Source organism: Melanerpes formicivorus, unplaced genomic scaffold, assembly GCF_026170545.1.
Source record: "Melanerpes formicivorus ecotype bairdi unplaced genomic scaffold, bMelFor1.0.p_v2 SCAF_120, whole genome shotgun sequence".
Classification (NCBI taxonomy): domain Eukaryota; kingdom Metazoa; phylum Chordata; class Aves; order Piciformes; family Picidae; genus Melanerpes; species Melanerpes formicivorus.
The window spans coordinates 316,830-328,654 of record NW_027142472.1 but is presented as its reverse complement, the minus strand read 5'-3'; the positions used below and the strand labels follow the sequence as shown (position 1 = coordinate 328,654).

Sequence of the window (11,825 nt, the reverse complement as noted above, 5' to 3'; positions counted from 1 at the left end):
GGGGTGGATCCCGGCAGTAGGAGGGCCGGGAGGCGGTCGTGGCGGGCTATGGCGGCTGCTGTCTCCAGTCCGGAGGTGGCTGCTGACGGACAGGAGCCTTTGCTGGGTCCCGGAGGGGAGGAGGAGGAGAGCAGGTAGGGGCTTCTTCCTTCCCGCGCCCCTCCTGTCTAAGGCGGTGAGGCCACTCCTTGTGCTCCGGGCTGAGGGAAGCTGCGCCCACAGGCGCCTCCTAGCGCCCCCTATTCCCGCGGGGCGGCGGAGGCGACAGCACTGCCAGTCACCGGGGGAAGCACCGGTGGGCAACGAGTCGTTCTCCCCTTTCATGTGTGCTTTGCGCCGTGAGGAACGCCTCATCTTGAGGGAAGCTGCCCGCCTCGGGAGCCGGCGGAGCGGCTAGGGAGGGAGCCAGACGCCGCCACTGCCTTCGCTGACTGCGCCCTCCCGGGGCTCGGACGCGCGGCGGCTCTTCGGCCTGCCTCCGGAGCGGCGAGCCGCAGGGGCTGGCTCCGTCAGTTAAAAAACAAGCGCACTCGCTGAGGAAGTTTCTAAAGGGCACAAAAATTGTTTGTTGTGGTGCTGGAGTCGAGATATTTAATAGCGCTCCAACTGTGCGGGCAGCAGCTGAGCACTTGTTCTTTTCCTTCTGTCAGGAAGACAACGTCTTGAGCATGCAGGGCTGGCTGGTGCCCTGGCTGGCTTTGCTGAAGTGTTCCCGCATTCGGGCGTAACCTCTTGGTCTAACGTAAATCCTAAAGCTACCAAACATAGCATACACATAGCATATGCAGCAATTCCACTGACTTGTCCCTCGGCGTGATGGGCGATAAGATTGCAAAATACGTTTAGGAACGTCGTTTATGAGGTTAAAGTTTCACTGAACCTGGCGACTTCAATGGTGTAAACATATCTGACGAGATAAATGTACAAATCACACTGAGGAATAAATATATTAGCTTTAAAATTGTGCTTATGCCCAAGTCCACGTATGATTGTCATGTTTTAACTGAGGATGATGTCCTATGGTGTGGTTAGGGATGTTTCCAGGATGGCTGACCCCAGCCCTGATCACTCCCAGCTCCTTCTGCACCTGCTCAAGGGCAGAGCATGGGAAAAGTGAAAAATCCTTAACTTAGAATAAGGGCTACTTAGCAACTAACCCATCAGTGTGTTAGAAGCATTATTCTCACTCTAAATCCAGAACACAGCACTCCAACACCTACTAGGAAGAAAATCCACCCTATCCCAGCCTAAACCAGGACCGACCTGTATCAATAATGTTTATAAACTATATTCAGACGTATATAGCCTAGGTCTGCATCTTTTGGACAGAGGTTATGTGTTTTAGAATGCTTCAAGAAGTGAGGAACTGAAGTGTTCTTCTGAAAAAGAGCACGGGTGTCAGAAGGTGCTTATAAATTTTAGAAGATTACCTTTACTGCTCACCAAGTTTGTAACTTTATTTTTTCTGCCGCTATTAGAATCTTCAGCAACATCTTTTACCCTGTCTAGTTATTTTCTCATGGTAAAAGTAGACTGCCCATTAGTTTGTGGGTTTTTAACTTTAAAGGCACAGTTCTGAGAAGATATCCAAGGTTTGATGGTCTAGTAGGTATTTTTTAAAGCCTTTATGTGATATCTGTGATGCTCCAAGGTTTTTATGCAGAGAGCTTGCGGAGTTGAACGTCTCTCTAGAGAGAGTGATCTCATTGTGTAAGGTTTGAATGCAGTGGTAGGTGATAGCACTCACTGATTTTTTGATTTGCCAATCTAGTGTTTTTCAGTGAAAAAATAGATTGCTTCTAAAATAAATTCTTTCTCTCTTGACTTCTGGTTCAAAACCAGGGATGTCGTGGAATCAGAAGAACATCACAAGAGCAGGTGGCGATCCATCTGGGTTATGTATCTTACTATGTTTCTTAGTAGTGTAGGTGAGTAAACACTTCTGTATTTTGTTCTAGAAATTAGGGGCTTTTCTAGAGTTCAGCTACATAGCTCCTTTAATACTATTGTGGGGGGGATTTTTATCTGATGTATTAAAATTGATAAATGAATACAAATATATCAGTGTATCAAGAATTCTTTTCGATCTGGGACCTTGTCTTTCCATTGGGAAGAAAAATCCCCTGCAGTGTGCTTGACACATCAGTATTCTTCTCATAGGAGGTTTTTTGTTTATCGTGCATGCACCTGTAAAATGTCCTTTTAGAAAGAGTTCCTCTTGTTAGGAGGAATTATCACTCCTTAAACAAGCACATAATACATAGTTTTTCAGGTTACAGACTGAAGCACAGTTTTAGATCATAATAGACATAGGAGCAGAAGAATGAATCTTTATTGAAGTGAATTGCTGATAAACATGGCAAATAAAGTAACTTCAGTTATGTTTTTACTGCATTGCAGGTTTCTCAATTGTAATTATGTCTGTGTGGCCATATCTCCAGAAGGTTGGTAAATGTGTTTATTTTAATTAATAAGAACAGAAAACTCTGGTATATAAAGTATGTAATACAAGACTTGATGGTTTATTTAGGAAAAGAAATGGTAAAGGGAAGTGTGTAGTTATAAGAGACTTTTATTTTGCCATCCACTTGGATTGAACTATTTCATGTAAACTCAGTTAATTTCTTGAATTCAGAAAGCTGCACCATAACCCAGAGGTGTTTGGTTTTCCAATATATTTAACTGTTTTCATGGACAGTAAATCAATAGGAATCTTTTTATCTGAATGGATTTGTAGTGTTAAAACATCATACACAAGGCTTGTATGCATTTTGGAATAACAAAAGGATGCTGAAGATAGAAGTTGCTCTGTAAATATGAAGTTGTTGCATGTAGGCCTTGATATTCCTAACAGGGAATTGCCTGTGTTCTAGATTAGTGGGTTTAGTCTGGGTTTTGGTTTTTTTCACCCTCTTTGTTGACATAAAAGGTCACTAAAACTTTAATCTGTGCTGGGATTTTACTGCTCCTGTAATAGTAGAAAGGAGTTTTAATGCAAATTTGGAAGAACACACCTCACAGAGTTGCAGAGGTATTGTGAAAAGTGAGGCTGGTGCTGAATTCTTAGAATAGAATGGAGAATGTATCATCTGCCTAGTAAATCAGGACAGACTCAGGCATGTGCAGAGTGTTTATATTAAACACCTCACAGTGCCATGGAGGCACACAAACTTGTTTAGTGGTAGCTGAGGTTTGACACTGCACTGCACAGTTCCATCTACCCTCAGAATGACAGTGTGGAAGTTTAGGTATTTCAGCTAGTGATTCCAACATTTTGTTATGCTTTACCCATAGAATTGATCCATTTGTTTCTGCAGATTGATCCAACAGCAGATGGAAGTTTCTTGGGCTGGATTATAGCTTCATATAGCATTGGCCAGATGGTCTCCTCTCCCCTGTTTGGGTTGTGGTCCAACTACAGGCCAAGGAGGGAACCTCTTGTCCTTTCCACTGCTGTCTCAGTAGCCGCTAATTGTCTTTATGCCTACGTCCATGTACCTCATTCACACAACAAATACTACATGCTGACTGCACGTGCTCTTGTGGGATTTGGAGCAGGTAACCACAGCAAAATTTATGTTTCTGGTAATTACTAAATTCTCTGTCTTGTGTAAGATAGTTAGCATGGCGTTTTAGTACCAGATTTACCATTGTGTGAAGGATAACTTGCTACTTATCAGTGCTAGTTCATAATAAAACTGTTACTGTGCAGCTGTGTATAAATACAAGAGAGTGTGCTGGGTTTTATTTTCTTGCAAAATGAGACACACACCTCTTAAAATAAATGTAGCTGTGTAATTTAAGAATATGACCTGGTATTTACATGAACATGTTCTTGGTTTTGTGTTTTTTAAGGAAACGTGGCTGTAGTTCGATCGTATATTTCAGGTGCCACTTCTCTTAAGGAAAGAACAAGTGCCATGGCCAATACCAGTGCCTGCCAAGCAGTTGGCTTCATATTAGGACCAGGTAAAGCCTGTCTTCTTTCCTCACTTCTCCAATACATTTTAGGATTAAATTTGACATTGGAAGTAGGACACCCCAGTAGCTGTTCATTTGGTATTATCAAGGCTTAGCTTATCAGCAGTATCAAAATTGAGTAAGTAGAATTCACTCACATATACTTCTGTATGCCAATATAGATGAGATATCATAGTCCAAATGAATTCTAATTGTTTGTGGCTAAAAACTAGCTGGTTTGGATTACTGACTGCAGGAAAAGCAAGTTCTAAATGCTTTCTTGTATCACTGCTTACTAAAGAGTCTATGACAAATGGCACTTTATTCATGGAGAAGGGAATTTACCATTACTGTACTCAGAGAACATTTCCACCTTTCCAAAACAACTGAAAATTTCACTTTGCCTCACATGTTGTACAAAACAATATCCAGCAGATTTTCCTGATCTTGTAGTGACAACCACAAAAGCTTCACACTGGCAAAAGTGTTAAGACAGCACAGGTATTACACATCTAAGGGGGAAAAAAAGGTCAAGTGGTGTTAGATCAGATGTAACCTGATCCTGAGTTACTCCATCTGCTTCTGGGAGAAATGCCTGAGAGTTGCCTTGTGCTGCAAAGAGAGACCAGCAATTTTGTCCTAAACAGCCTCTCCTCATTACTTGTCTTCTGTAGCTGGAGATTAGGCTTATCCAGTTAGAGCTGAAGTGCTTTGTGTGTGGTAATAATGATGAAGTGAATGTTTAGGGCTGAAGGTTTTTTGCCTCTAGTTGATTATCACTGGTGCTGTTGATAAAGCATTAAAGGATCTACAGCAACAAAAATAATCTGCATTCCTTGTGTGATTTGAATGGAGTGTGAGTTTAGGTAATTCCCTTTCATAATCTTATAGGCACTCTCACTCTGTTTCCTAACAGACTGTTTCCTTAGACTCGAGGTGAGGAGAAAGTTCTTCACCAAGCGAGTTGTTTGTTACTGGAATGTGCTGCCCAGGGAGGTGGTGGCGTCACCATCCCTGGAGGGGACTGGACGTGGCACTTGGTGCCATGGTCTAGTCATGAGGTCTGTGTTGATAGGTTGGACTCAATGATCCTCGAGGTCTCTTCCAACCTTAGTTATACTGTGATACTAACAGTAGTAAGTGAATGACCTGATCTTACAATCTTTTCTCCTGCACCAGTTTCAGTGTTCTTTAAACCTGCCCCCTACCCCCCCAACCAAAAAAAAAAAACAAAACAAAAGACACTAAACCAAACCAAACACACCAAAGAAAACAAACAAATCACAAAAAAAACCAACCAAACAAAGCACACCCCCTCACACACTTCTGTTTTCTCTAACTTGCCCTTAGCAGGAGGGATACCCCAGTCCCAAGACCAAGGTCCTCCATGCTGGAGGAAGAGTAAAATCAGCTGTCTGCACATGGCCAAGAAAATTACCTATTGGTAAATTCAGAATACAGTTCCAGTTCTTGAAGTGTCACACTGTTGCTTATACAGTGTATTTGTGTGTAACCAAGTAGTTTGCTGTCTAGTTGAGATCCCACTGTTTATTCAGAGTAGGGTTCTCAAAATGCAGAAGATGTAGAAGACTACTTAGCAATTAGAACAACTTTGCTTATCCAGTTTTATATGTTTATTTTTTATGTGGTGAAACATTTTCTTAATGATTCTCAAGATCCTCTTCATGCATTTACATTCTTAAGTGTTTCAGACATGTTTTACACTTATTGGAGAAGAAGGGATAACATGGAAATTAATTGATCTTCAGCTGAACATGTACACAACACCAGTCTTATTTGGAGCTCTCCTAGGAGTTATTAATATTATTCTCATCTTTGCCATATTCAGGTAATTGAGTAAAAAAAGAGAAATATTCTACCTTGTTTCATTGAGTGCCTTTTAACAAATAATATGCTACTTATAAGTTGGAGTAATAAGCCTACCTTTTAAAATGCATATCTTTGTCACTATGCTCATGAATTATAGTGATGTTATGGCTAGAATGTAAACTCTACCCAAATAAAAAGGTAGAGCTGTAGATTATTAGGTTAGCCTTGGTGTTTTTGTAATGTTGATGCCCAGAGACAGGATTAGCTTGTCTGTAGGGTTCTCTTTGTCTGTGTCTTTGAGAACCTTAAGGGTAGATTTTCATCCATTGCCTCATTTATGGCAGTGAGGGGAGAGGTGCACACAGGTACATGGTATTCTCCCACTAGAATGTTTCCTTTCTTGAATATGATGCTGTTCACTTCAGTCAATTGTAGACTACACAGGTGGTGTTTGAAAGAGCTGGGATTAATTAGAATAGAAGATTATGCCATTTGGAAATGACTCAGCAGTAGATGAAATAACTATGTGTATTAATGAGAACAACTCTAAACTTCTAGAGAGCATCGAGTGGATGACATGGGGCGGCAGTGCAAAAGTGTCAATTCTGAAGGAGAAGGTATCTTAACATTTCTTGAAAACTTATCTGTGGTGATAGTTTTGAAGTACTCTGCTATTATATAAAAGCATTTAGATGTATTCTGAAGTCTGGTGGATTGGAAACTCAAAAGTGGAAAATAGGCTACATCTTTTTTCTAACTGAAATTGCTTCCTGTTCCTGTTTTGTCCATGCATGCCCATAGTGCTGTCTGGTGGCAAAGAAATAAACCAAGTGAATCCTCGCAGATTTTCACCCTGGAACTGTCTCTTCCAAGAGACAGAATTAAGTGAATATGGACATGAGAAAAATCTCTCTTCACTTCCACTCTGCAGTCATACTTCCCTTTTGTTCTGTATCATGCCGAGTAACGTTGTTATTGTCTAGCATCTTGTTAGAAAGTGTGCTGTGTAAGTCAGCTTGGCTGCTAAGGCTGCAGTAATTGCCACATACAGTCCAACAGCTGCTCTTCAATGCGTGCCCTTTTTTACACAGTGCAAAGTCTTTTAAATGTTGTGGCTATCCTTTTCACTTGAGGAAAAAGTGTGTGAAAGATCTCAAACCTCTGTTGAAATCAGTGGAAGTCACCATGGATTGTATTATTTTTGTGTTTAAAAATATGAAACACATGAGTGTTCCGTGTATGAAAACAGTACTCCCACTTGTTAGAGGAACAAAGGCTTTATGGTGGTGCAGAGAGTTCTTCTGTTGTGGACTTTTCACCTTGTAAGAGGAACAGAAATTGTTTTTGGCTTGCAGTGTTCAGATCATTGAAGAATTTACTTACTTTGTTTACTTGGAACTTCTCAGTCCCACCATTACAGTGGGACAACAGATGGTATAAGCTTAAAAATTATCTTCCCTCCATTTTGATTTAAAATGGCTGCATTAGATTGTCAAACTATAACTCTAGTCACCCACTAACCTGCATGTTAAATGCTTAACAGAGCAAGGAAATCATTACACTTTGCAATTTGTAGTCCTATTTAAAAAGCTCCTTTTGCAGTTTATATTTCTCTTTTCATTTTCCTGCAGAAAGTGATGCTCAGGACACAGAAGGAGATGTTGACCATGTGGCTGTGGTGGCAATCAATTTTCTTTTCTTTGTCGTCTTGTTCGTGTTTGCTGTCTTTGAAACGTAAGTTTGTCTGGTTTCTCTCTAAATACTTAGACATGTAGCGGTGTTAGACTGGGTGTGCATGTAAAGGCTTCTCTGTTGCACTCATTTTCTCAGCCATACTCTTTAGAAATGCAAGTCCAAATCTCCAAGCAGTCAAATTGAAGTGTAGTGACAGAGTAGTCAGTTAAAGGTCAGTAATAACTGAAAACATGGAGCATACAGTTTGTAGAATATGAAGCATTAATGTAAAAGCTCTTGAACGGATGCAAACCTATATCCTCAACATCTCTAGCATTAAAAAAAAGCCAAAAACAAACTATAAGAAAATAAAGAAAATACAAAAATACTCCCTCAGAGTTCCTAAAACTGTAAATGGTTAGATGTCTATTGTGTTTATACTCACAGGGCATCTTTTTCTCTTTCCCTCTCTCTTATTGTAGCTTTAACTCCATCATCTTCTGAATGGAATAGACATGCCTCAGAGCATGGTGTAATGCAGATGTGAATTTTATGTAGAGTACACTGCACTGGTTAGGCCACACCTCGAGTACTGTGTCCAGTTCTGGGCCCCTCAGTTTAGGAAGGATGTTGACTTGCTGGAACGAGTCCAGAGAAGGGCAACGAAGTTAGTGAGGGGCTTGGAACACAAGCCCTATGAGGAGAGACTGAGGGAGCTGGGGCTGCTTAGCCTGGAGAGGAGGAGACTCAGGGGTGACCTTATTGCTCTCTACAACTACCTGAAGGGGGGTTGTAAACAGGCAGAGGTTGGTCTCTTCTCCCAGGCAGCCAGCACCAGAACAAGAGGACACAGTCTCAGGCTGTGCCAGGGGAAGTTCAGGCTGGAGGTCAGGAGGAAGTTTTACACGGAGAGAGTGATTGCCCACTGGAATGGGCTGCCTGGGGAGGTGGTGGAGTTGCCGTCACTGGAGGTGTTCAGGAGGAGACTTGACAGGGTGCTTGGTTATATGGGTTAGTTGATTGGGTGGTGTTGGGTGATAGGTTGGATGTGATGATCTTGAAGGTCTCTTCCAACCTGGTTTATTCTATTCTATCTTTAATAAACAACATGTGACAGAATTAGTTTCTAACTAGCTTGTGTTTTGTGATGGGTCTGTCAGGAGTAAAGGCTTCTGTAGCACTGTTTGGGACAATACATCTATGGAAATGGCTGTATAGGAGCTTTGGGGGTTTTTTATTTCATGACATTTTGTTCTGTCCTTTTAGTATAGCCACTCCTCTGACCATGGATATGTATTGCTGGACCAGGAAAGAAGCTGTTTTTTATAATGGAATAATCCTTATCGTGGTTGGCATTGAATCAGTTATTGTTTTCATGGTGGTTAAAATTCTGGCTAAAAAGTAAGTCTTTGGAGTTCATTGAGATTTCTTCACTTGTGTCGGTTCGGTGTGAGAAGCCTTATGGCAAAGCCCCAATCTGTATTACTTAAAGCTTCTTAATGAATTTGGGTTCATTATGTCAATGAAGTACTTAACATTTTGCCACAGCCGTGTTGCTGTGGTTGTTCTTTATTCTGTTGACATAACCCCTTCTTGGCTGTCTTTTGAATCCCAAGAAAAACAAGGTTTAAGTTGCTACAGTTTTACAGTTTTTATAGCAGATGTTTTGGTTAAGCTTTGCCATTAGCACCTTGATAAATGTTTAATTAATTTGCAATTTGATGTTTCACAGGACTGGTGAGCGTGCCATGCTCCATGGAGGCTTATTGATTGTCTTGGTTGGATTCTTTATCTTACTACCTTGGGGGAAAAAACTACCAAATATCCAGTGGCAAGGTATGATTCAATTCACACTCAACAGTCACTGGAAGGTTTTAATTGTATGTTTTTCTTACCTGTATGCATAACTTGTTTTGACAGAAATAAAGAATAACTCCATTCCCAGAACAACCTACAGTGAAATGGTAATGCCCTTCTGGAGTTGGCAGCTTCCAGCCAACCACACAGCAGAACCTGTGGGCTGCCCCATCACACAGTCCTGGTGCCTGAACACTCCCATGATCTACCTGGCCCAGTACATCAGCTCTGACATACTCATCGGCTTGGGCTATCCAGTTTGTCATGTCATGTCTTACACTTTATACTCTAAAATTCTAGGACCAAAGCCTCAGGTAAGTGTGGAACCTAAATGGTTTGTTTCTTTTGCTCACCAGGATTTGCACCCTCTTCATTAGAATGAGGGATCTAGCTAGAGTTCCTTGTGTCATCAGCCAGATCACAGTACATTGCAGCTTCCAGAAGCTCTAGTCCATCACAAGTTCCTGGAAGAATTAGAAAGCAAGGCTTGTACTATAGTTTAAGGCAGATCATACAGTGTGGAGATTTCAGTACAACTAAGCCCAAAGCTTATAAGTTCCACAGCTGTCCTGGAGGAGTAATTTTTGTAACAACCAATTAGGGATTTGGAATATCGGTACAGGATGTTTCTCTTACTAAGTATGTTGTATAAAGACTATAAATGTTATGATAGCTCCAGTGATGGACATTTTACAGTGGTGAAACACACAGCAAGCTGAGACTACTGCTTAAAAAGAAATCTTCTTCCCTTTTCAGCACTTGCCTCATTTGTCCATGTTGTATGACATGAAATGCTTTGAGCCAGAATGTCTTTTGTTAGGGAGCTACAGGGTATAGCTCAGTGGATCCTTCCAGTTAATACTTAGAAGCAGTTGCTTCAACACTTTAAATCCTCTAATTGGGATAATTGGTGGGAGGTATTGACTAATCAAGTGATTCCTGTATCACTGACAAGCTTTTAATCTTCTGTAGGGTACCTACATGGGATGGTTAACTGCCTCTGGAAGTGGAGCACGAATACTTGGGCCTGTTTTTGTGAGCCAAGTATACACACACCTGGGACCACGATGGGCATTTAGCCTCATCTGTGGAATAGTTGTGGCCTCTCTTCTACTCCTGGAGATAGTATACAAGAGACTAATTGCATTTTCTGTCAGATATGGAAGGATGCAAGAAGAGAGTTGTTAAATGTGTATTAAAAACAAACCAACTTACTTCATTACTACTTTTTTAATGAGTAGTGCCTAACCACTGACCTTGTTGGCTGTATGTTTAGAACTGTATGCCTGTGCTTACACATGGACAGAACACACAGCTTGCTCATACCCTAATGTGATTACACCTGCTGCAACAGAGCTTTTGTGCTCTGCTTTTCTAGCAGCAGCAGAAGGGATGTGAACAAGTTATGTCAATACAATGGCACATTTGCAGTGTGTACACTTTTAAATGATGCAGCTGTGCACTGGATGCAGTTGTGAAGGTCACAGGTTATGTGCACCCTTTCCAGAAAGAAGTAGAAGAACTATTTATCTTGATTCTATGAATCAGGATCAGTAACACTTGTTACTACAGGAAGAGTTGAGCTGCATGCACTTTGTAAGGAAACTGCACTACTCCAGACAACCTTCTGTGTTCAGTTTGCCAGCTTCTAAGCCCTGGATAATACCAATGTGTCACGTGGGAAGCTCTTGCGTATCAATACATCTTCTCCACAGGTTCAGATGGAACGTGGCAGAACTGCAGAAGATGGTAGGTGTCTGCTTCAGCAGCAGCTCATGTGGGATTAGAGTATTTATGTCGGTTGTGAGCCTCTGAAAATCACAGCCTGAGGGCTGTTACTTGAACTACAGTGAACCATATGTGCAATTTTTCTGTTCTGTTGAATGCCTTTTTCTACCAAGAAAGCTAATGGCTACAGAGTTGAATTATGCACAGCTTTCCTTAACTGTACTACAAGAAGGAAATGCTAAGGGTGACAGTTTACACTTTGTCATTTGTGAGAATGAAAGCACTCTACTGAGCAACCAATCTTAAGGTTAGGTAAGTAAATAAGAAACTGGTTCCTCAGGTGTTGACTATGATTTGATAACTTATTTTTCCCTGACCTCTTAGGAGAAACAGGAATTTACAATGTTAGAAACATTGTGTTTATTTTTAAAGTGAAATAATAGTTTTCCTTCATAATGGGGTCTAAACTAACCTGGATGGGGTTGTTTTAGCTGTCTTAATACTACTGGGAGGGGGAAAAAAGGTGTTTTAACTCCAATATGAGAGTTGGAGCTGCTGTTAAACTGTACTTAAGAGAATTTAATAAATGTAATTAAGTATTCCTGTGTAATCAATTGTTCAAACATTAAAAGACTACTTAATTAAAGGTTATTTTTCCAACACTGACTGAAGGGAATAGAGAACTTTCATTCTCTGGGGCTTTTCTGCTGCAGAATCACAAAATGTTATGAGAAAGGACTTTGCTTTTATAAAGGATTCCACTTCCATGGTAATTC

The 11,825-nt window shown here is 41.0% G+C and overlaps 1 protein-coding gene across 2 annotated transcripts; it reads left to right on the top strand.

Moving 5' to 3' along the window:
* The first annotated feature begins 4 nt into the window (after positions 1-4).
* On the top strand, positions 5-11,715 carry MFSD8 (major facilitator superfamily domain containing 8). 2 transcript variants are annotated; one of them, XM_068167576.1, is made up of 12 exons: positions 5-134; positions 1,843-1,928; positions 2,401-2,444; positions 3,318-3,558; positions 3,856-3,969; positions 5,665-5,809; positions 6,349-6,407; positions 7,422-7,524; positions 8,731-8,865; positions 9,197-9,300; positions 9,385-9,635; positions 10,294-11,715. In XM_068167576.1, the coding sequence occupies exons 1-12, from the start codon at positions 49-51 to the stop codon at positions 10,507-10,509; spliced, it is 1,584 nt and encodes a 527-aa protein (XP_068023677.1). In that variant the 5' UTR covers positions 5-48; the 3' UTR covers positions 10,510-11,715. The 2 variants fall into 2 exon arrangements, with proteins under 2 accessions (XP_068023677.1, XP_068023678.1); XM_068167577.1 differs by lacking the exon at positions 3,856-3,969.
* Positions 11,716-11,825: the final 110 nt, after the last annotated feature.

Coding starts and splice junctions, on each gene's coding strand:
- MFSD8 (XM_068167576.1), top strand. CDS start 49: ATGGCGGCTGCTGTCTCCAGTCCGGAGGTGGCTGCTGACGGACAGGAG. Junction 135..1,842: donor GGGGAGGAGGAGGAGAGCAG/GTAGGGGCTTCT, acceptor GTTCAAAACCAG/GGATGTCGTGGAATCAGAAG. Junction 9,301..9,384: donor ACCAAATATCCAGTGGCAAG/GTATGATTCAAT, acceptor TTGTTTTGACAG/AAATAAAGAATAACTCCATT.